At 44.8% G+C, this 24,813-nt stretch overlaps 1 protein-coding gene across 3 annotated transcripts in view; it reads left to right on the forward strand.

Annotated features, from left to right (window-relative positions):
* ASXL2 (ASXL transcriptional regulator 2) overlaps window positions 1-21,342 on the forward strand; it is a 61,651-nt gene extending 40,309 nt beyond the window's left edge. For all 3 annotated transcript variants that reach the window (XM_040427078.1, XM_040427079.1, XM_040427080.1), the window contains 7 exons: window positions 1,594-1,709; window positions 8,287-8,419; window positions 9,237-9,400; window positions 11,456-11,552; window positions 11,697-11,802; window positions 11,955-12,567; window positions 15,258-21,342. In XM_040427078.1, coding sequence (XP_040283012.1) covers window positions 1,594-1,709; window positions 8,287-8,419; window positions 9,237-9,400; window positions 11,456-11,552; window positions 11,697-11,802; window positions 11,955-12,567; window positions 15,258-17,435 — 3,407 coding nt within the window. In that variant the 3' untranslated portion in view covers window positions 17,436-21,342. The remainder of the gene's footprint in view (window positions 1-1,593; window positions 1,710-8,286; window positions 8,420-9,236; window positions 9,401-11,455; window positions 11,553-11,696; window positions 11,803-11,954; window positions 12,568-15,257) is intronic.
* The last annotated feature ends 3,471 nt before the right edge of the window (window positions 21,343-24,813 follow it).

Below are 24,813 nucleotides of genomic sequence, written 5' to 3' on the forward strand. Positions count from 1 at the left end.
ATATTCTTGTACATAGGAGCAGTATTATAGTAGTTATATTCTTGTACATAGGAGCAGTATTATAGTAGTTATATTCTTGTACATAGGAGCAGTATTATAGTAGTTATACTCTTGTACATAGGAGGCAGTATTATAGTAGATATATTCTTGTACATAGGAGCAGTATTATAGTAGTTATATTCTTGTACATAGGAGCAGTATTATAGTAGTTATATTCTTGTACATAGGAGGCAGTATTATAGTAGTTATATTCTTGTACATAGGAGCAGTATTATAGTAGTTATATTCTTGTACATAGGAGCAGTATTATAGTAGTTATATTCTTGTACATAGGAGACAGTATTATAGTAGTTATATTCTTGTACATAGGAGCAGTATTATAGTAGTTATATTCTTGTACATAGGGGCAGTATTATAGTAGTTATATTCTTGTACATAGGAGGCAGTATTATAGTAGATATATTCTTGTACATAGGAGCAGTATTATAGTAGTTATATTCTTGTACATAGGAGCAGTATTATAGTAGTTATATTCTTGTACATAGGAGCAGTATTATAGTAGTTATACTCTTGTACATGGGAGGCAGTATTATAGTAGTTATATTCTTGTACATAGGAGCAGTATTATAGTAGTTATATTCTTGTACATAGGAGGCAGTATTATAGTAGTTATATTCTTGTACATAGGAGCAGTATTATAGTAGTTATATTCTTGTACATAGGAGCAGTATTATAGTAGTTATATTCTTGTACATAGGAGGCAGTATTATAGTAGTTATATTCTTGTACATAGGAGCAGTATTATAGTAGTTATATTCTTGTACATAGGAGGCAGTATTATAGTAGTTATACTCTTGTACATAGGAGGCAGTATTATAGTAGTTATATTCGTGTACATAGGAGCAGTATTATAGTAGTTATATTCTTGTACATAGGAGCAGTATTATAGTAGTTATATTCTTGTACATAGGAGGCAGTATTATAGTAGTTATATTCTTGTACATAGGAGCAGTATTATAATAGTTATATTCTTGTACATATAAGCAGTATTATAGTAGTTATATTCTTGTACATAGGAGCAGTATCATAGTAGTTATATTCTTGTACATAGGAGGCAGTATTATAGTAGTTATATTCTTGTACATAGGAGCAGTATTATAGTAGTTATATTCTTGTACATAGGAGCAGTATTATAGTAGTTATATTCTTGTACATAGGAGCAGTATTATAGTAGTTATATTCTTGTACACAGGAGCAGTATTATAGTAGTTATATTCTTGTACACAGGAGCAGTATTATAGTAGTTATATTCTTGTACATAGGAGGCAGTATTATAGTAGTTATATTCTTGCACATAGGAGCAGTATTATAGTAGTTATATTCTTGTACAATATAATATAAGTTATATATTTGTACAGTATTATAGTAGTTATAGGTGTCTGTATTTTAATATTGTGGGATGATGCTGGGAGTTATCGTTCTCCACTGTATCCAGGACCTCATTTTGTAGGCATGTTGTGGTGTGTTCTGTGGCTCACCTCTTGCCTCGTTGCTGACATAACTCATTGTTCTGTTTCTCATTTGTTTTTGTAGTTACATCTCGACTCTCCCAGCCATCATCCCCCCCGTCGAGCTGTCCATCTCCCCCCATCCCTGCCGGTAAAATCATCTCTCCATCTCAGAAGCTCAGCAAGAAGGCGCTGAAACAGGTAACTGAGATGAGGGGTTCATCTGTACACATCGATGGATGGTCACTTATCCATGTTTATCACTCCCATCATCCATCGTCAGGGGTAACACACTGATTACTGTGTCTTATATTTTCATGGATGTACAGTCTCAGTTAACCGCCTCCGGACCGCCTAACGCAGGATCGCGTTCCGGAGGCAGCAGTTTCAGGCAGAGTCACGCATATACGCGTCATCTCGCGAGACGCGAGATTTCCTGTGAACTCGCGCACACAGGCGCGCGCGTTCACAGGAACGGAAGGTAAGCGAGTGGATCTCCAGCCTGCCAGCGGCGATCGTTCACTGGCAGGCTGTAGATGCGATTTTTTTAAACCCCTAACAGGTATATTGGACGCTGTTTTGATAACAACGTCTAATATACCTGCTACCTGGTCCTTTGGTGGTCCCTTTTGTTTGGATCGACCACCAGAGGACACAGGCAGCTCTGTAATAAGTAGCACCAAGCACCACTACACTACACTACACCCCCCCCCCTGTCACTTATTAACCCCTGATCACCCCATACAGACTCCCTGATCACCCCCCTGTCATTGATCACCCCCCTGTAAGGCTCCATTCAGACGTCCGTATGTGTTTCACGGATCCATGGATCGGATCCGCAAAACACATACGGACGTCTGAATGGAGCCTTACAGGGGGGTGATCAATGACAGGGGTGATCACCCCATATAGACTCCCTGATCATTTTTTTTTTGTTTGTTTTTTTTGTTTTTTCTTACAAAGTCTCATATTCCACTAACTTGTGACAAAAAATAAAATCTCACATGAACTCACCATACCCCTCACGGAATCCAAATGCGTAAAATTTTTTAGACATTTATATTCCAGACTTCTTCTCACGCTTTAGGGCCCCTAAAATGCCAGGGCAGTATAAATACCCCACATGTGACCCCATTTCGGAAAGAAGACACCCCAAGGTATTCCGTGAGGGGCATATTGAGTCCATGAAAGATTTAACTTTTTGTCCCAAGTTAGCGGAAAGAGAGACTTTGTGAGAAAAAAAAAAATAATCTATTTCCGCTAACTTTTGCCCAAAAAAAATAATCTTCTATGAACTCGCCATGCCCCTCATTGAATTCCTTGGGCTGTCTTCTTTCCAAAATGGGGTCACATGTGGGGTATTTATACTGCCCTGGCATTTTAGGGGCCCTAAAGCGTGAGAAGAAGTCTGGGATCCAAATGTCTAAAAATGCCCTCCTAAAAGGAATTTGGGCCCCTTTGCCCACCTAGGCTGCAAAAAAGTGTCACACATCTGGTATCTCCGTACTCAGGAGAAGGTGGGCAATGTGTTTTGGGGTGTCATTTTACATATACCCATGCTGGGTGAGAGAAATATCTTGGCAAAAGACAACTTTTCCCATTTTTTTATACAAAGTTGGCAATTGACCAAGATATTTATCTCACCCAGCATGGGTATATGTAAAATGACACCCCAAAACACATTGCCCAACTTCTCCTGAGTACGGTGATAGCAGACGTCTGACACTTTTTTGCAGCCTAGGTGGGCAAAGGGGCCCACATTCCAAAGAGCACCTTTAGGATTTCACCGGCCATTTTTTACACATTTTGATTTCAAACTACTTACCACACATTAGGGCCCCTAAAATGCCAGGGCAGTATAACTACCCCACAAGTGACCCCATTTTAGAAAGAAGACACCCCAAGGTATTTCGTGATGGGCATAGTGAGTTCATGGAAGTTTTTTTTTTTGGCACAAGTTAGTGGAATATGAGACTTTGTAAGAAAAAAAAAAATCATAATTTTCCGCTAACTTGTGACAAAAAATAAAAAGTTCTATGAACTCACTATGCCCATCAGCGAATACCTTAGGGTGTCTACTTTCCGAAATGGCGTTATTTGTGGGGTTTTCTACTGTCTGGCCATTGTAGAACCTCAGGAAACATGACAGGTGCTCAGAAAGTCAGAGCTGCTTCAAAAAGCGGAAATTCACATTTTTGTACCATAGTTTGTAAACGTTATAACTTTTACCCAAACCATTTTTTTTTTACCCAAACATTTTTTTTTTATCAAAGACATGTAGAACAATAACTTTAGAGAAAAATTTATATATGGATGTTGTTTTTTTTGCAAAATTTTACAACTGAAAGTGAAAAATGTCATTTGTTTGCAAACAAATCGTTAAATTTTGATTAATAACAAAAAAAGTAAAAATGTCAGCAGCGATGAAATACCACCAAATGAAAGCTCTATTAGTGAGAAGAAAAGGAGGTAAAATTCATTTGGGTGGTAAGTTGCATGACCGAGCAATAAACGGTTAAAGTAGTGTAGGTCAGAAGTGTAAAAAGCTAGGGGAGCTGAGGTGGTTAATATTAGACCTGTAATCCTTCTCTTGTGCAGGTTCTGGGTAAGTTGGGTGATGAGAATTATGGCTGCCATTATATCTTATAGTCATGATCCTGCTTACTTAGGCTCCTGAATGTCATTTCTGTCAGGGTGTCCACTGATATTTTAGCTGTGGTTTCTTTCTCTTAGGCCTCATGCACACGACCGTTGTGTGCACCCGTGGCCGTTGTGCCGTTTTCCGTTTTTTTTTTTTGCGGACCCATTGACTTTTAATGGGTCCGTGGAAAAATCGGAAAATGCACCGTTTTGCAGCCGCATCCGTGATCCGTGTTTCCTGTCCGTCCCAGCTTTCTTGTTATGTAACACTAAGGTGGTGTTGGACACAATAAAATCATTTTTTCTGAATTCAAATATTTTGAGTGCCGTGGATATATACATACGTCCAAAAAATATGACCTGTCCTATTTTTTTGACGGACAACGGTTCACGGACCCTTTCAAGTCAATGGGTCCGTGAAAGAACACGGATGCACACAAGATTGGCATCCGCGTCCGTGATCCGTGGCTGTAGGTTGCTTTCATACAGACGGATCCGAAGATCCGTCTGCATAAAAGCTTTTTCAAAGATGAGTTTTTCACTTCGTGAAAACTCATATTCGACAGTATAGTCTAACACAGAGGCATTCCCATAGTGATGGGGACACTTCTAGTTAGAATATACTACGAACTGTGTGCATGACTGCCCCCTGCTGCCTGGCAGCACCCGATCTCTTACAGGGGGCTGTGATCCGCACAATTAACCCCTCAGGTGCTGCACCTGAGGGGTTAATTGTGCATATCATAGCCTCCTATAAGAGATCAGGGGCTGCCAGGCAGCAGGGGGCAGACCCCCCTCCCTCCCCAGTTTTAATTTCATTGGTGGCCATTGCGCCCCCCCCCCCCCCTCCCTCTATTGTATTATTTTCATTGGTGGCACAGTGTGCGGCCTCCCCCGGCCCTCCTCCCTCCCTCTATGTATTATTTTCATTGGTGGCACAGTGTGCGGCCCCCCCTCCCTCCCTTGTATTATTTTCATTGGTGGCACAGTGTGCGGCCTCCCCTTACTTAGCAATATTAGAAGCATCATACTTACCTGCTGCGCTGTCTGTGACCGGCCGGGAGCTCCTCCTACTGGTAAGTGACAGATCATTAAGCAATGCGCCGCACAGACCTGTCACTTACCAGTAGGAGGAGCTTCCGGCCGGTCACAGACAGCACAGCAGGTAAGTATGATGCTTCTAATATTGCTAAGTAACCATGGCAACCAGGACTGCAGTAGCGTCCTGGTTGCCATGGTTACCGATCGGAGCCCCAGCGATTAAACTGGGACTCCGATCGGAACTCTCCGCTGCCACCAATGATCGGGGAGGGGGGGGGGCCGCACACTGTGCCACCAATGAAAATAATACAATAGAGGGAGGGAGGGGGGGGCCGCACACTGTGCCACCAATGAAAATAATACAATAGAGGGAGGGGGGCCGCACACTGTGCCACCAATGAAAATAATACAATAGAGGGAGGAAGGGGGGGCCCCACACTGGCCACCAATGAAAATAATACAATAGAGGGCGGGGGGGCCGCACACTGTGCCACCAATGAAAATAATACAATAGAGGGAGGAAGGGGGGCCGCACACTGGCCACCAATGAAATTAATACAATAGAGGGAGGGAGGGGGTCTGCCCCCTGCTGCCTGGCAGCCCCTGATCTCTTACAGGGGACTATGATACGCACAATTAACCCCCCTCAGGTGCGGCACCTGAGGGGTTAATTGTGCGGATCACAGCTCCCTGTAAGAGATCGGGTGCTGCCAGGCAGCAGGGGGCAGTCATGTACAAAGTTCTTAGTATATTCTAACTTGAAGCGTCCCCATCACCATGGGAACGCCTCTGTGTTAGAATATACTGTCGGATCTGAGTTTCACGATCTAACTCATATCCGACAGTATATTCTAACATAGAGGCGTTCTCATGGTGATGAAAACTCCGATCCGATGGTATAATAGGGACTCCTGACTTTACATTGAAAGTCAATGGGGGACGGATCCGTTTGAAATTGCACCATATTGTGTCAACGTCAAACGGATCCGTCCCCATTGACTTGCATTGTAATTCAGGACGGATCCGTTTGGCTCCGCACGGCCAGGCGGACACCAAAACGACCCACGGATGAAAAAACGGTTACGGATCACGGACCTACGGAGCCCGTTTTTGCGGACCTTAAAAAAGAACGGTCGTGTGCATGAGGCCTTTAGTCATTTTTTGCCTCGGGGTGGATTCTTGTAGAATCTGTGAATACAATTTTTTGATGCCTGTTTTGGATGTAGGATTGTTCTCTGCAGCCATTTCAGGCTTAAGGGATCAAAATATGTTTTCAGTTCAATGGCTGGAGGTTTGGCGCCCTCCAGTGGACAAACATGTGCACTGTCTGATTTTGGAAGACCATATGCAGCTGATTAAATGATTGTGCTGTGGGAGGTGGCGGGATCGTCCCAGTCCACATGGGCCATATACACTGAATGGCCCCTTTATTACAGAGATCGGCCTGATCACACTGGCTATGACGAATCCAAATGTCTTCCTGGATGTGATGATAAGGACAGTGCTCGATGCCACAAGGGTCGCATAGTTATGGATTGGTTCCAGGAACATGGCATCGAGCAGGTCTTCAGCCTGGGAAAGGGTAGAAGAGGCTGTTCAGTCCATCAGCACCTCCATCTAATATCCTGGTCACAGGGCCAGTATTCCTCCAGGACAATGTCAGAGCATCAGCGGGTTTGTGTCATTCCAAATTGCTGCCCAGTGGAGGTCCCGTGTCCTAATTAATGGGAGGGGGGGCTTTATTAACCTGGCCATTTAATGTGTGTACAGGGATGTGTCTAGTACAGTTTACTCCATCTTTCTCTGATGTGTGGGGTGTATATAATAGTGTACCCCATCTTTTTCTCAAGTTTTGTGGTGTATATAATACAGTGTACCCCATTTTTCTCTGTGTTGGGGTGTATATAATACAGTGTACTCCATCTTTCTCTGATGTGTTGGTGTATATAATACAGTGTACTCCATCTTTCTCTGATGTGTTGGTGTATATAATACACTGTACTCCATCTTTCTCTGATGTGTTGGTGTATATAATACAGTGTACTCCATCTTTCTCTGATGCAGAGGCGGGGGGCTGCGAGCAGGTTGTATATAATACATTGTACCCCATCTTTCTCTGATGTGTGGGGCTGTATATATACAGTGTACTCCATCTTTCTCTGATGTGTGGGGGGTGTATATAATACAGTGTGCTCCATCTTTCTCTGATGTGTGGGGTGTATATAATACAGTGTACTCCATCTTTCTCTGATGTGTTGAGGTGTATATAATACACTGTGCCCCATCTTTCTCTGATGTGTTGAGGTGTATATAATACAGTGTACTCTATTTTTCTCTCGTGTGGGGGATGTATATAATACAGTGTACTCCATTTTTCTCTCGTGTGGGGGATGTATATAATACAGTGTACTCCATCTTTCTCTGATGTGTGGGGGGTGTATATAATACAGTGTACTCCATCTTTCTCTGATGTGTTGGTGTATATAATACAGTGTACTCCATCTTTCTCTGATGCAGAGGCGGGGGGCTGCGAGCAGGTTGTATATATACAGTGTACTCCATCTTTCTCTGATGTGTTGGTTTATATAATACAGTGTACTCCATCTTTTTCTGATGTGTAGGGGTGTATATAATACACTGTGCCCCATCTTTCTCTGATGTGTTGAGGTGTATATAATACAGTGTACTCCATCTTTCTCTGATGTGTGGGGGGTGTATATAATACACTGTGCCCCATCTTTCTGATGTGTAGGGGTGTATATAATACACTGTGCTCCATCTTTCTCTGATGTGTGGGGTGTATATAATACAGTGTACTCCATCTTTCTCTGATGTGTTGAGGTGTATATAATACACTGTGCCCCATCTTTCTCTGATGTGTTGAGGTGTATATAATACAGTGTACTCCATTTTTCTCTCGTGTGGGGGATGTATATAATACAGTGTACTCCATTTTTCTCTCGTGTGGGGGATGTATATAATACAGTGTACTCCATCTTTCTCTGATGTGTGGGGGATGTATATAATACAGTGTACTCCATCTTTCTCTGATGTGTGGGGATGTATATAATACAGTGTACTCCACTTTTCTCCGCAGGCTCTGAAGCAGCAGAAGAAGCAGCAGCAGAGGCGGCGATCTGGGATCCCTGTTCCGACTGGACAGCACCTCATGCTAAAGACTGTGAAAACTGCCAGCAACGTTGCCCCGACTAAACCACCAGCCGCTCACAGTACGTACAGTGCGTTTCACTGAACCCAGGCGAGGGGCCTGCGAGCAGAGTCGGGAGAGGCGAGGGGCCTGCGAGCAGAGTCGGGAGAGGCGAGGGGCCTGCGAGCAGAGTCGGGAGAGGCGAGGGGCCTGCGAGCAGAGTCGGGAGAGGCGAGGGGCCTGCGAGCAGGGTCGGGAGAGGCGAGGGGCCTGCGAGCAGGGTCGGGAGAGGCGAGGGGCCTGCGAGCAGAGTCGGGAGAGGCGAGGGGCCTGCGAGCAGAGTCGGGAGAGGCGAGGGGCCTGCGAGCAGAGTCGGGAGAGGCGAGGGGCCTGCGAGCAGAGTCGGGAGAGGCGAGGGGCCTGCGAGCAGGGTCGGGAGAGGCGAGGGGCCTGCGAGCAGGGTCGGGAGAGGCGAGGGGCCTGCGAGCAGGGTCGGGAGAGGCGAGGGGCCTGCGAGCAGGGTCGGGAGAGGCGAGGGGCCTGCGAGCAGGGTCGGGAGAGGCGAGGGGCCTGCGAGCAGGGTCGGGAGAGGCGAGGGGCCTGCTAGCAGAGTCGGGAGAGGCGAGGGGCCTGCGAGCAGAGTCGGGAGAGGCGAGGGGCCTGCGAGCAGAGTCGGGAGAGGCGAGGGGCCTGCGAGCAGAGTCGGGAGAGGCGAGATACTTTGCTCCTTGGCACTTCAGATACACTGGCCTAAAATATATAACAGAATAACCCTATTTTTGGATTTGTGATATCCATGAATAGAATGCAAGAACCGCAGTGAATACTAATACCCAGGCAGACCAGAAGCAGAGAGGACACACCCATTACAGATGTCTTGTCTCCTATATATATCTCAGGACACTTGAAAAGGACCAAAGGTGCTGAGATCGATGTTGAGACGCCGGATTCGATCCTGGTGAACACGAACCTGCGGGCCCTGATTAATAAGCACACCTTCTCGCTGCTCCCGGTGGACGGCCAGCAAAGGCTTCTGATGCTCTTACCTGAGGTGGACCGTCCGGTGAGCTGACCACATCGATGGGGGGTTATATAGAATATGTGGTGCTGACAAGGAGGGGAGACCCTCCGCCGAGCCTGTGTGTGGGGGTGCCCTAGGAGGATGATCCTTACACTTCATATACCTCACTGCAGGGGGGGGTGAGGGCAGGGTGACAGTGAACATATAGCATTATGGTGTCATCACACTAGATGGCGCTGTCTCACTGTATACATCATATGGTGGTCTCGTGTCATCACACAAGATGGCGCTGTCTCATTGTATACATCATATGGTGGTATGGTGTCATCACACTAGATGGCGCTGTCTCACTGTATACATCATATGGTGGTATGGTGTCATCACACTAGATGGCGCTGTCTCACTGTATACATCATATGGTGGTATGGTGTCATCACACTAGATGGCGCTGTCTCACTGTATACATCATATGGCGGTATGGTGTCATCACACTAGATGGCGCTGTGTCACTGTATACATCATATGGTGGTATGGTGTCATCACACTAGATGGCGCTGTCTCACTGTATACATCATATGGTGGTATGGTGTCATCACACTAGATGGCGCTGTCTCACTGTATACATCATATGGCGGTATGGTGTCATCACACTAGATGGCGCTGTGTCACTGTATACATCATATGGTGGTATGGTGTCATCACACTAGATGGCGCTGTCTCACTGTATACATCATATGGTGGTATGGTGTCATCACACTAGATGGCGCTGTGTCACTGTATACATCATATGGTGGTATGGTGTCATCACACTAGATGGCGCTGTCTCACTGTATACATCATATGGTGGTATGGTGTCATCACACTAGATGGCGCTGTCTCACTGTATACATCATATGGTGGTATGGTGTCATCACACTAGATGGCGCTGTCTCACTGTATACATCATATGGTGGTATGGTGTTGTTCTGGCCAAGCTGCCAGTTCGGTTGATGTACTGCTCCAAATTAATTAATTAATGTACGTGCACGGAGAGATCAGACTGAGACAACCCACAGCTAGGAGTTAAACAGGATCTCTAGTTTATTTCGTAAAACAACACACAATACATACGTTTTACGACAGGGAGGGGGGGGTGAAAGATAAAGTATATCTTTTCTATTGGCTACAAACACTCTATGCTTCTCTGTAACCTTGACGGCCAGAAGAAGAAATTCCTCCACCCTCCCCCCTTGCTCGTGGGAGATACCGTTACTTCTTATTCTTTGTAACTGCTTGCTTGAGCTGAACGGAAACCTCTTTGTAACTGCTTGCTTGAGCTGAGCGGAAACCACATTGAAACACATGATAAAACACAAAGTAAGATTCTAGTTTATAGGTGTTGGCTGAATGCCTGGCCGCCATCTTAGCTAAACATAGTCCTCAACAAGCAAGTATCCATTTTGTATTAATAGTCCATAACAGTGTCATCACACTAGATAAGGAAAGCAGTAGTTAGATTTTAGTTCGAGATCTGGGAGATGGGGAACAAGACTAGAGACGCACACAGCTAAACATAGAGCGGAGACAAAGTATAAGCTAAGCCAGACAGAGAAGTAGAGGTAGGAGGGATACCTGAGAAGTATCAGGCACCTCCAGAACAGGCTGTATAGTGGCGGAAGTGAATGCACTTGAAAGCATAAAACACAGAATCCCACTCCAGATCTCGAGGAATTTTAATAGTGTGTTCTCCTGATAATAACAGGACATTTTTTAATCAAGACATAATAAAAGCATAAGTTTTGCCAAATCAGTCAGAGAGGAATAAGGGCCACAGATGGTCCTAGAGACCCTTGAAAATTTTTCTATCACACTAGATGGCGCTGTTTCATTGTATACATCATATGGTGGTATGGTGTCATCACACTAGATGGCGCTGTCTCACTGTATACATCATATGGTGGTATGGTGTCATCACACTAGATGGCGCTGTCTCACTGTATACATCATGTAATACTGTATTTCCCCTACTTCTTTCATTGCCACAGCTGCTGCAGAAGCTCTTTGAGGAGGGGATTTGCAGAAGCAGCACAGGCTTCATTCTTGTCCTTTTCCTCACAGGCGGGACCCGACGGACTCCTCAAACTGAACAGTTCGGCTCTGAATAACGAGTTTTTTACGTCAGCCTCTCAGAGCTGGAAGGAGCGTCTGTCAGAAGGTGAGCCGATACACAGGGGGCACCACAAATAGCCTAAAGTAGAGGTCCGGCCTGCCCCTAGCACTGTCTGTAAGCAGTCTTTCCATAGCCCCTGCACTGTCTCTGTCCTGGGTAAGCAGTCTCTTTATGTATATTGCCTGACAGGTGAGTTCACACCTGAGATGCAACTGAGGATTCGTCAGGAGATTGAGAAGGAGAAGAAGGTGGAGTCCTGGAAGGAGCAGTTTTATGAGAGTTACTATGGGGAAAAGTAAGTTTGGGTCTCAGGACCTGATGTGGTGGTGTCAGGTTGGTTGTGTAAATCTGATCTTCCTGCGCCAGGCATGAGCTTGTGCCCCTGACATGGATGTAGATTGTGGTCTACGCTTTTCTTACATTCTTCTACTATTTTTGTCTTTGAAGTTCGGGTCTGAGTGAAGAGGACCTGAGCAAGATGACCGCAGAAGAGGAGGCCGAGGAAAAGGTCTCTCCCCCCATAGTACACAATACAGTGGATCCTGCTCAGGACACCTCAAGCAGTCCCTCTGTCGAGCAGCAGCATCCTGTGAAGATTGAAGATGATCAGGACAATCATGAGATCCCCAAGGTTACAGAATGCATAAAAGAACCGGAGACAACGAATGTGGCCGTTAGTGATCAGACCACAATTGAGGATGAAAACCAAGAAGTCAAGGAGGAAACAGAAACCACTAAAGATGAGTCCAAAGACAAGGAGCCCAAAAGCCATACTTGCACGACCCCGGTAAAACCAAAGAGCCCGACCCAAGTAGAATCACTGAGAACAATGGCAAGTGAAGACGACTTTCCTGAAAGCTCACCAGAAATGTCTGAAGCGACCACCCCTAGCCTCGGCACCAAGAGACGTCTGGAGGTCGTTGAGGATCCTCCGGCTGCCCCTGAGAAAAGTCCACGTATGATGGAACTCAGCCGGTCCCCACAGCCATTTCGTGCCTTATGTAAACCTCCTACCGAAATGCAGCAGCACGCACCGGAACAGAAGGTGCCACCGCTCAAGGTAAGAAGCTATAGGAGGAGCAGAAACACAGTTTGGTGGTTCTACCTTAATAATGATGGGTTCTCGAGAGGTACTTTGATTCAGACATTAGGGTGGAATGCTTCTAAGAAGTGTCCCAGACAGCACTCCTCCAGAAAATGGAAAATGGCTCTAGTTCTACTTATTGGTGACTACCTTGTAGGTAAGGGTTCTGCTTCTCCTTGTGGAGATCCAACTGGGGATGGAGTCTTAAGAGCAATGTTCCATGGGAAGCATGTGGAAAAAAGGATGCAAAATAGCTCCACACCTAAAAGAAGTGAACTATCTGTCTAGTGCAGGGGTGCACAACTCGCGGCCCCCAAAGCTAAGGTTTGCGCCCCCCGTCCTGCTGTGCAATCGGCTGTATTTCTGCCTGGAGAGCAGCACAGCGCTGGATTACAGCTCCTGCACTCTAGAAGGAGCAGGTCAGGTCCTGCTGAGGAGAAGGCAGAAGCAGGTTGTCAGCTCTTCTACCTTCTCCTCAGATAGGTGAGAGCTGTGCAGTTTGGACCTGATGATGAAGTGATCGCCGGGTGTCTTGAGGTCAGAGGAGTGCAGAGCCCCCACACAAGGCTGGTTTCCCCTCTAACTGGGGCTCCTGTGGATGCTCCAAGTACAGTACAATGCCCAATTAAAAAAAATAAAGATCTTTCAGTGACCTCTTGGGGACAAATCATTTGGCAAATATATATAAAAACATAAATAAAAAACTTGTATGAAAAAATTTGAAAACACAAATAAAATACAAAGAAAATAAAAAAGTCCCCCAGAGGCCTTTCAAAGATCTCTTGGAGGACATATTATGTGGGAAAAATATATTTAAACAAATAAAAGAAAATGCAATTCACCCTGGGAATAAGTATGCAAAATAGCTCTAAGTAAAAGGAGGTGACCACTCATTAAAGGGCCAGTGCCCTGATTGATGTAAAAAATGAAAACCAGACATAATATAGGACATGACAATACATTTCTAACAAGGCTAGAACCAGTCCTGTACCTCACATGGATCCAGAGATCTCCACATATACTGCTCAGATGGCTCTGCTAGATTCTCTTCAGGCTGGCAGCTCAGGGGGTATGTCCTTTCTGCTGCAGTTCTCTCCCTGTAATTGTCACAGCTTCTGACAGAACATATGGCCCGTGGGAGTTTAAGAGTTAAACTGAGCACGTTGGACCAGCTCAGTGAGATGGACCAAAAAATATAAATAAGTAAAAGAACAAACAGCAGGTGGCAGATTCAACCTTTTGAGGATCTAGCCAGGTTGGAGTCTTAAGGACAATCCTGTAGCCACAATGGCCAGACATCACATTGTAAGGAATGAGAACCATCGTCTCCAACTCCCCGAGCTGCTTCTAAGACATCTCTCATCCCTGCAAACCAGTGTCCTGCTCTGAACAGATGAGGGGCAAGAACCCTAAAGAGGTGCAGCCCACAGATCGGTCGGTGTCTCTGGTTTGGCTTGTATGACTTAAGTTGCATACTTTTTCCCATGAAGCCTTTCCTGATAATGAAGTGTCCATCCACCACACAAGTGTCCATGTGTTTCTTCGATGACAACCAGTACCAGTAACCAGAACCACACCAGTTTTCATGCTGTATATATTTTGGCTTGTGGAGCTTCATAAAGAGGTTTCCACCCAGGATATTAGTGCGGTAGCCATTAAAGATCAGTCAGGACCTACATGTTGTAGACTCTTCTCTTCAGCCCTTTGACTTCAGGGATCTGCATGACTTCTTAGAAGATAAATTTAGGTGAAGCCCCCCCCCCCCCTTCCCCCTTTTAATTTAGGGAGTTTTTCATTTTATCCCTGAAAATATTATGCATGACTTCATACTGGCCTGGTAACTGGTCAGCAGGCCATACATTATGGATTCAGTTAAAGGGGTTGTGCGGGTTCAGAGCTGAACCCGGACATACCCTTATTTTCACCCAGGCAGCCCCACTGAGGCTAGCATCGGAGCATCTCCTGCTCCGATGCGCTCCCTTGCCCTGCGCTAAATCGCGCAGGGCGCAGGCTCTTTTGTTTTCAATAACACACTGCCGGGCGGTAACTTCCGCCCGGCAGTGTGTTCGGTGACGTCACCGGCTCTGAGGGGCGGGCTTTAGCTCTGCCCTAGCCGTTTTACTGGCTAGGGCAGAGCTAAATCCCGTCCATCAGTGCCGGTGACGTCACCGGGGTTCCTGGCAGCCCCATGGAGAGGCCGGTACGTCACCGGAACTCCAAAAAAATGCCTTTGCCCTGCGCGATTTAGCGCAGGGCAAAGAGAGCATCGGAGCATGAACTGCTCCGATGCTCATGTCAGGGGGGCTGCTGGGGTGAAAATGGAGGGATGTCCGGGTTCAGCTCGGACAACCCCTTTAAGGTTGATGGTCCCAATATACAGACACCTATGGCCCATTTCTTCCATAGATCAGGTGGCCCAAACTGACTGGTTGGGGATCGACCAGTTATCTGAATGAAGCGGCTGTGGCGTTCCAGCATTGCCGTTTTAATTGTGGCTGTGCCTGGTGCTGCGCCTCAGTCCCATTCATTTGGATAGGACTGAGCTGCAGTTGGGACCAATTCAAAAAGTTACAAATGACAAAACTTTGCTCAGTCTGTTCATTAATCTAAAGAGGCCTCAGTATCCTATAATTAACAACTCATTTGCTTTGTCTTTTGTGGTCTAGATTCCCGTGGCGTGGCTCTCTCCAAAGCCATTTCGCAGCTGCCAGGTCTCTCCCAGGCCCACATTTCCAACCACCGGTACCAGTCCTAGCCGAACAGGAGCCCGCACACTTGCCGACATCAAGGCGAAGGCTCGCTTGGCCCGTGCGGCGAGAGCGGCGGCTGTTGCAGCCCATGGAGGTTCCATCCCTGGACCTGGACCTGGAGGGGGCCCAGGAGGTGGACCTACAGGGGAGATCGGGAACAGAATACTGGACTTGGGAAATACTGGAAGCAGGAGAAGTGAAAGGGGAACTTCACCCTCTAAACCAGATAACCAAAATCAAAGGGAGGTCACGAAACCAGTACAGGCATCACCTGACAGTTCAGCAAGAACACAGTTACTGCAAAAACCCTGTGTACAACCCAGATTCACAGTTGCTTACCATCAACTCCGCCCCAGTGAAAGTACAAGGCATGTCACCCAAATCACGGAAAGAGGCAACTCAAGAAGACTGACTCAGGAACCAATAACATCTGATAACTCCATGCAGTCTTCTGAGATTCTGAAAGCCTCAGCCAGTGGAAGCTCTTTTAAGATTGGCAGGGTTTTATCTCTCGAAAGCACAGGCGTTCCATCAGTGCAAAGCACAAAGAGAGCACAAAATGAGGAGGAAAGCAAACAAATAACTGCTACACCACCTTTTCCATCAGCAAAGATGGTTTCATGTCACCCACAACCAGAAACCTGTTTCATAAAGTCAAGGACATCTGCCATAGCCCATGGGATTGACAAGGTACCATCCACCCAAACGCACGACCTGAGCGTGAAGCCATTACTATTGGGGAGTGGGCAGCATACCAAGTCAAGCTCCAGCATTCCTGAAAATAATCCACTTGTTACACAACTTCTTCAAGGAAAGAATGTCCCACTGGAGGAAATCATGCCCCGACCTCTCAAAAAAGTGGAAACGAAGACCGTTCCATTGTCATCTGTTGAAAGACCACAAGGGGCAATACAAGGATTGGAAACTTGTGGAAGGGAAGAGGGAGAACGACCCTCAAGTATAGCTGCTCAACAACTAGAAAGATTTTTATGCCACAACCGGCAGCATCCTTCAGGTCAAAGGATATGGCAACTTTTTTCAGGAAAAGACTTGACCAGTTCTAGTAACAATCCAACGCAAGGTCCTGAGGAGCATGTCACAAGCCAGGAGCAGGTGTTACAGACCTTGATCAAGAAGGTTTGGCAAGAGAACACCAATTCATCTGAATTCAATACGGACCCTTTTGTTTCTGAGAGAGAAAACATTTCTCAGAGATTCATGCTCGGTTTTCTCGGAAGAAGGACATCCAAGCCAGCTATGTCTGGCCATTATCTGCTCAACATCTCAACATACGGTAGGGTCCCAGAGGTGTGCAGACAAGCTCCTTCAGACAACATGGTCGATACTTCTTTTAATGAGGCTGAGCATGTGGTTAGTAAAGAGAGTAAAACTGAGCTGATTACAGAGAGTGGAGAAGAAGACACCGAGACTGATAACCATCGCTCTCCATCTAAATCTCAAGGTATCTCCTCCCCGAAATCCGAAGCTCAGAGGACGACAAGAAATGAATTCCTTCCAACATTTGATGTGAAGGAGAGTGTTCAAATCGTCACAAAAGGCAACATTTACAGCGAGTCAGATATAGCTCGAGATTTGATCCAAGCTGCCCAGGCCCAAATTTCCAATGTTTTGGGGGTCAGGTTGAAACATAATGCCTCGGACATGTTCGGAATCCATGCTTCATCCACTTCACCCCATCCAGAGTTACTGCCATTGTCAAGGACTTGTGGGAATCCTGCTGGTCTACTTGGATCTGGCTACGGTGGTAGGATCAACATCTCTACATCACCCGAGGTCCTAAATAGGTCCTCCATCCCCATAAGTGGAAATTTCAGTCCAGCCAATACAGACAATGTTGTATCCTTCTCCGTGACTGTGACAACGATCCCTTCCAGTCAGAGTGTTGGATCTGGCGGTTGCGAACAACCCATCTCAGTCCAGGCTTACACTGACGATGGCAGTATGGAAATGTCTCCTTCCAACTGCTACTGTCGACTGAAAGCGATGATCATGTGTAAGGGCTGTGGTGCATTTTGCCACGATGATTGCATTGGCCCCTCCAAGCTCTGTGTCTCCTGCCTTGTGGTACGGTGACTTCCTTCCCCCAGTTGTTTTCTGGGTGACGGCCATCTCCAATAAGCAAGGATCTGTAGTTTACCTTATGATGTAAACCCTTGCAGTGGGTCATACTCTGGCTAGGATAGCCTTTTAGATATTTTTAATGATGATCTCATCAGGTACTTTGTAGGGTTCTTGTCAACCCTAAGTAATCATGACATAAGTTTGCACTTAACGCTGTAAATAATACACGAGTGTCTATTTTTTTTTTTCTTACAAATTTTAAAACAGATTTCCAAAGACTGAAGCAATATGTCCTTGGTCAGTTTCCCAGTATTTTACACTTCCTTCTTCTGGTGTATGCACTATGGGAGTTATGGGATCCCCGACTCAAGCAATAATTTTGAACTACCTAAAATTAGTGCCCAACAGGTACCCCACATGGAATCTAGCTGTCAGATATTCCCGACAAGGGCTTTGGTTAGCAAGACTGTCCTATAATGTAGGTTCCTGCGTGAGTAGGAATATCTCATGGTAGTGACCTCCTGGGCCTGTACTACATAGAGGTGCATTGTATATATTGGGTGACCAAGATCAGCCTGACTACCATGTTCCGTGTAATGGTGCACGCTTTATTTAGGGTGTTCAGCAGGACCATCTAGAGAGGAATATTGCTGATCCTGGAGCTTCTAGCTATCTTGGTCCAGATGGCACTTTGGTTAATAGATAAGCACTTACAACTTCAGTCGTGCTCAGCACCGGGCACGGTTGATATTATTTCAAGCCTTCGATTGATAGTCATGGACAACACTGTGATTGTTTTGCTCCCTCGTCAACATAAGCTTTGTATGTAATGAAAAGCCATAGTCCCTTTTGGCTCATCCTAGAGGCCTCAAGGGCTTCAGCCTGCTAAATGAGGCCTTAAATACAGGAGGCTAAGAGAGAAATCCCAGTGACCCCCTCCAAGTCTTTCTATATGGCATCCGACTGTAGTGTGTAACATAACCCATGGATTTCCACCAGCCACCCCCCTTATTTCTCAATTTCATGTACAGTACTTAACATAGTCTTAGCAGTTTTTCCTAGCCGTTTCAATAACACTAAATCCATATAAATCTAAAGATGCATTTATGAACAGATCTTCTTTCAGTCTGATATCCCTGCGACTATAACGTAGAGAGCATTTACATTGTGTTATTAAATCATAGCTTCATTTTAGAGAAAATAGTGCTGGTTTCCAGTTAAGTCTCAGGCTGCACGTTTTTACATCTCCCAACCTCCCTCCCCAGTTCAGAGTCTGACAGTCCCATACATAGAAGTTGGGTACCACTAGTAAAAATGGGTACATGTTCACTTCACACCCCTAAGCCAGGGGCGTGTGTTTTCTTGGAGCATACATAGGCAGTGTGACCCCTGAATCTGTTACTTCCTCCGTTGTGGGCCTGGTGGAGAGCAAATACTCTGCGCAAGTTTACAATACCTTGACCTACAATATGTTGCACCTCTGATCTCAGCATAGGCTGCAAGGAAGACATCAATCAGCACAGTGGTGTAACTTAAGCAAATAATTTGGAAGACCGCTAAGCTCCTCTATACCACCAACACCTAAAGTACTTGCATTATAAGTGGTGCTGCAATTGAGGGACAGTAATGGGGTTCCATCTCACCCCTTAATCTCTTTCCAAGTTTGCTATTGTCGTCTTTAGTAGCTCACCACTATACCACCATCTGAAGTATTTGTATAATATGTATGGATAGTGCTGATCTCTAAGTTTGCTCTTTAGGTCCACAGACCAAGTGTCATATGATTCTGGGAGCTGTTATGTGTCAGACTGAGCACAAAGCAAAAGTTTGTTCCCACTCACAACATTGTGCAGGGAGCTTAGATGAAAGTACTGGACCTATGAGCCTATTAATTCTGACGTTACTGACTTTGTAAACTGTATGATCAGCAGAACAGTTAGTAAAGAATCAGTCCACCTGAATTTTAGAATATGTTACTGGTCAGTTTCTACTGCTCAAGGCACATGGGCTGTGGGATGTTGTCGGCCATCTCTAGGGAATTATTGAGTCCTTGATGAAATGTTCATTTGAGATCATAATCTGACCATGCTCCAAGCGGTTTCTGTCAAAACATTTCTGAAACAGGCGTTACATGGGTAATTTTCACAACTGTAAAATCAATCCCGGAAATAACTTTTTGCACTTTAGATTTTTCTTCAAGAATATGTTTCATTGTGTAGTTCACCTCCGAGGGTCACGGTATCCATAACAATACATTAATGAAGCAGGGTCAACTGAAGACTTAAAACATCTCATCATCTCGGACCCTTACTGGTGACGTTACCAGTGCTGCAGTAATCCCACCCTTATCATGGGGTGACGGGGACTAAGTTCTAGATCTGCCCATTGTTGAAACATGTTCTACATGCTGCTACATGTCTCTGTGTGGACTTACACAATCCGACTAGATGCCACACAAGAATATTTCCTAGTACAATATGGGATGAGCAGTTCAGGTTTCTCCTAATGAAGTGATAGGGCTCATGCAAACTGCCATGTTCTGGTAAGGGCACTTGTAGTGATCAATGGACCCATAACATGCCTCGATGCCTTACATTTCTTAGGTATTTTTTTTCGATATGGCTACTTATGGCATGTACCATTGCATACTGTATTATGGAGGCATTTTTTTCTCAAAGCATTGCATTACTGTAACATACAGAGGCATCATATTGTGACCCACCTGGTGCCTACAACTGTTCAGATGCCATTGGGACTCCATGTGGGCTTTGCTTGAGACCTTTTGCTTAGCAATGTTGAATAGCTACGGGTGACTCAGAGGAGAACGCGGTGCCACCTCCTACTGGAATCTACACCACCATCTGTTAAAAGAACCTACTTTTAATCATTTTGATAGATTTTTTTATTTTGGATTACAGATGCGTCCAATAGTAGAAAAAGTATACTTAGTAATGCAGACAGAATGATGATTGCCATGTATCGTCTATGGCGAGGTAGGTGCTGGTAGTGAGTTATTGATCTTCTTCTCCATTAAGGCACAGAGAATTTGGATATATTCATTTGACTGTACCTCTAGTCCGTCTAGCCCGAAACTGGAGAGGTTCCTGTTGGTAGAAAGCATTAAAACCTTCGATGAGATCTGGTAAAGTCTTTGGGAATAGTTGGAAATATCATGTCAACACTGAGCAACATCAACCTGCGCCATTGTGACCACTTGCCCACTTATTTGTGGAGATGATACTCAGGGTTAACGTTCATTGATGGGTTAGACCACCCATTGACACATACCGACTCCGGCGTGGAACTCCGGGGGGCATCGGCTCTGCTTTACAGCAGACGGGATTGAGGCAAACCCCCCAATTCTTCAATGGTTCTTGGTAAGCCAGACTTTTATATTCGCACTATGTATATGGATAAAAAAAATGAATTAAGCATATGATAATATATTTGAAGTAATATATATACACGTATATGAGAGAGTCTAGAGTTTATATACAGGGTATTGAGTACGCTATTAACGAGGTGAAGACAATGAGTTTATAAAGAAATTTTTTTATTTTACTCAACTGCAATAAGATTTGCATTTGTCAGGGAAGATCTGGCCCGCTGTGATTTTTTGTATTTTTTTTTTTTTTGAACGTTTTTAAAGCAAAGTTTTCTGAATAAAGGGACTGTTATAATCGGACCATAGGGTATGTACAGTGCAGGGACAGCAAGGAAATCCTTTATAGAAAAAAAAAATCCTATTTTTCCAGACTGTAAGAAGAAAAATCATATTATGTAAAAAATAAAACAAAATCATTGTAAGGCTTTGGAGAGTCCTGTACATTGACGTTTATGGAAATTTATACTCTTGGTATATTCTTTATTTTAGAAGTTATTTGTAAGCAATTGCAAAATAAAAAAGTTTAACTTGTGAGCACGTGTGCGATGCTTCATTCATACATTTATTTATTTATTTTTAAAACTCTCTGTTCCAGACATCAAGCGGTTTCAAGTTTTTTCCTTCCAGTCGCTCACATATTCTACAGCGCTTGTACAGAAATTGTCACCTTTCACATCAATTTCACTGAATCCCTCATATTTAAATTGATGAAAGATATTGGCTGCAGGGATAAGGACAAAAATCTGTAAACTAGATGCAGAATAAAAAAAATACAACTTGCAGTCTACCGTCAATTGGCTGCACAGCTAGATGCAGTTCTCTCGCAAGCAAGACATTTCCCTTATGTGGAATCTGCCAGCACTGTAATGCTGTGACATCTTCTCACTATGTTTTCAGCTCCGGAGCTCACAGAACACATAAGGGGAAATCACACAGACACAAAGGATGCTCCTATAATCTTTAAAAGCTTTGTAGAAGCAGTTCTTTTATCAAGCTCAGGACCTCAGCTTGCTTTGACAAGCCCCCATTTCTTCAGAGCCGTCTTCTGGGGATGAAACTCGCCTGAGATAGGCCATTTGCTGTATAAAAGTTGGGTATTAACTAAAAATGATGGCACTCATACTAACATGATGGGGCTGCAATAATTTTTATGTGCTAATGATAAGACGTGACTTAGTAGGGGCCCTAAAGCACAGATATAATGCCCATGTATCCTAAGGTACATGCATAAAAAAAATTAAGTCAGGCTTAATAACATAAAATCATGTTGTTCCAAGGTCCCCCACCAGAGATAGTCTAAAAGGGGCTACCATTAAGCACTAATAACGAGACCAAAATCATAAAGGGTTAATGGTAGCGAAGTAGTAAGAGACAGCAATGTAGTAAATGGCAACAGGTGAAGACCACAGTTAATAGGTTAAGAGTTATGGCAACAATGTAAATCTAAAGATTACTAAGACAAACCTTAAAGGGATTGTCCAGGTTCAGCACTGAACACAGACATATCCTCTTCTTCACACCTCTGGCCCCTCGACCCCAAGGCCGCTCTTCTTATGGTGATGTGAGTTATGCCAGCAACAGTGTGCAGACAGCTAAGGAATGGGCAGCCAAAGGCAAGCCCAGGGCAGTTAAGGCCAGATAGTAGGTAAATAGGTGTGTGAGGGTAGGGCAGAAAAGAAGATCGAGGGGGAGAAGGGATTAGGAGCTAAGGGGGGATAGGAATAAATCGGATGTAGCCATAATAACAAGACTAAAACAAAATTATAGTGGCAAAAGGACACATTACTTAATGGACATGTCCTGCACATATATACTGGATCCTGTGGATTTTGGCCTTAGAAAAAAAAATATAGCACATCCATCTGAGGAACTCCATTAGATAGGTATATGGAAATGCATTATATAAAAAGTATAAACGGACAAGATAGACCAGGACAGGAGATGAAACAACATGGAGTTCTACACTCGGCAAGAGGGTGGCATCAATAGATTTCACCATTGGTCGGGAAATTCAGGCACCGTAGTCCAAGATGAATCAACATCAATGTGTATGCAAAAATGTGCTGACAGGTTGGTCTATCTCTACTATCTCTCAGCTGCTCTCTTCCTATGTGCTTGTGTTTCTGACTAATGGAGCGCCAAGCCATGACCTATCAGGTTCTCATCCACGGACTGAACCCCTTCCTGGCCATACACCAGGGCCATTGATAGTCTCTGACTCACTAGCTGTGCTCCTGTGCTTATTGGATCGCTTGTTCCTTTGGCCCCGGCTTGTCTTCTGACCACTCTCATTTAAAACTGCGTTGTCCGTTTGGTTCTGATCTGAACTTGTCTACTGACCACTCTCTGTCTCACATTTGGCACTGCATAGCCTGTCTGGTTCTGACCCATTTACGTATGACCCTGTTTTTGTGTTGTTTTGTCTCTTGGTGTTCGTCTGTCTCTGCAGTAGTGCAGGGGCTGTCAACCAATTGCGGTCTTACTACCTAGGGCTTGTACTGAAAGTAGCTAGGGAAGTGGGCTGGGTTCTAGGTCAGAGCTCACTGTACGGGTCTGTCCCTACCTACAGGCATTACATTATCACTGGCCTAAAAAGACTGGTACCTGCACTATTATGGATGCCATGACAGCCTTAGCCTCACAAATGGAGGGCAATGCTCAGTTGGTGCAGGATTTAGCGGAGAGGTTTTCCAAAAAGACCTCAGAAGCTTTGCCCTCTCATGGCGACTACGATTGCGCCATTGAACTTGTCCCTGGTATAAAACTTCCCAATGGCCGAATTTTTTATCTTTCCGGGCCTGAAAGACAGGCTATGAAGGATTATATTCAGAATAGCCTTAATAAAGGTCAAATTTGACAATCTGTATCTCCCGTAGGTGCTGGTTTCTTTTTTGTGAATTAATAAAGGATTGCGCTCCTGTATTGATTACAGGAAACTTAATAAAATCACAGTTCCAAACCAGTACCCCCATCCTCTCATTCCTGATCTGTTTAATCAAATACTTGGGGCCCAGTAGTTCACTAAAATTGACCTCAGAAGAGCCTACAATTTGATCAAAACACAAGAGCGAGCTGAATGGAAGACAGCGTTCAATACCCCCAAAGGGTATTTTGAATATCTGGTGATGTTCTTTGAGCTATTTAATGCCTCAGCTGTGTTCCAAGAACTTGTTAATTATATTTTCTGAGAGTACCTGGGTCAATTTCTTGTTGTATATCTGGGCAATATTTCGTTTTTTTTCTTCATATTGGTCGTCTCATGTTATACAAGTGAGGAAAGTCCTCCAAAAATTGAGGGACCATAATTTATAAATGTGAGTTTGGTGTCAGAAGTCTCCTTCCTTGGTTATATCCTGTCACCCCCAAACTTCTGTATGGATCCTGCTAAAGTGTGTGAGATGTATTGATTGGGCCAGGCCTACCTCTTTCAAGGCTCTTCAATGATTCCTCAGGTTTGCAAATTATTATAGGAAATTTATTTAAAAAATTTCAGTTATTGCCAAACCTTTGACCAACTTAAAGAGGACCTTTCACCGATTATTACACTATGAACTAACGGCGCCCGGGGATCTCACTGCACTTACTATTATCCCCGGGCGCCGCTCCGTTCTCCTGCTATGCCCTCCGGTATCTCCGTTCACTAAGTTATGGTAGGCGGAGTCTGCCCTTGTTCTTCTGTAGTGCTGGCCAATCGCATTGCAGAGCTCACAGCCTGGGAGAAAATAACCTCCCAGGCTGTGAGCTCTGCGCTGCGATTGGCCAGCGCTAGAGCAGAACAAGGGCTGACTCCGCCTACCATAACTTAGTGACTGAAATCTCCGCCTACTATAACTTAGTGAGCGGAGATACCGGAGGGCATAACGGGAGAACGGAGCGGCGCCCAGGGATAATAGTAAGTGCAGGGAGACCAGCTCTCCATGTATGTATAGTTAGTTCATAGTGTAATAATTGGTGAAAGGTCCTCTTTAACCAGGAAGGGGACAGATCTTCTCCATTAGTCTTCTG

Source organism: Bufo bufo, chromosome 4 (genome assembly GCF_905171765.1).
Source record: "Bufo bufo chromosome 4, aBufBuf1.1, whole genome shotgun sequence".
NCBI classification, from domain to species: Eukaryota; Metazoa; Chordata; class Amphibia; order Anura; family Bufonidae; genus Bufo; species Bufo bufo.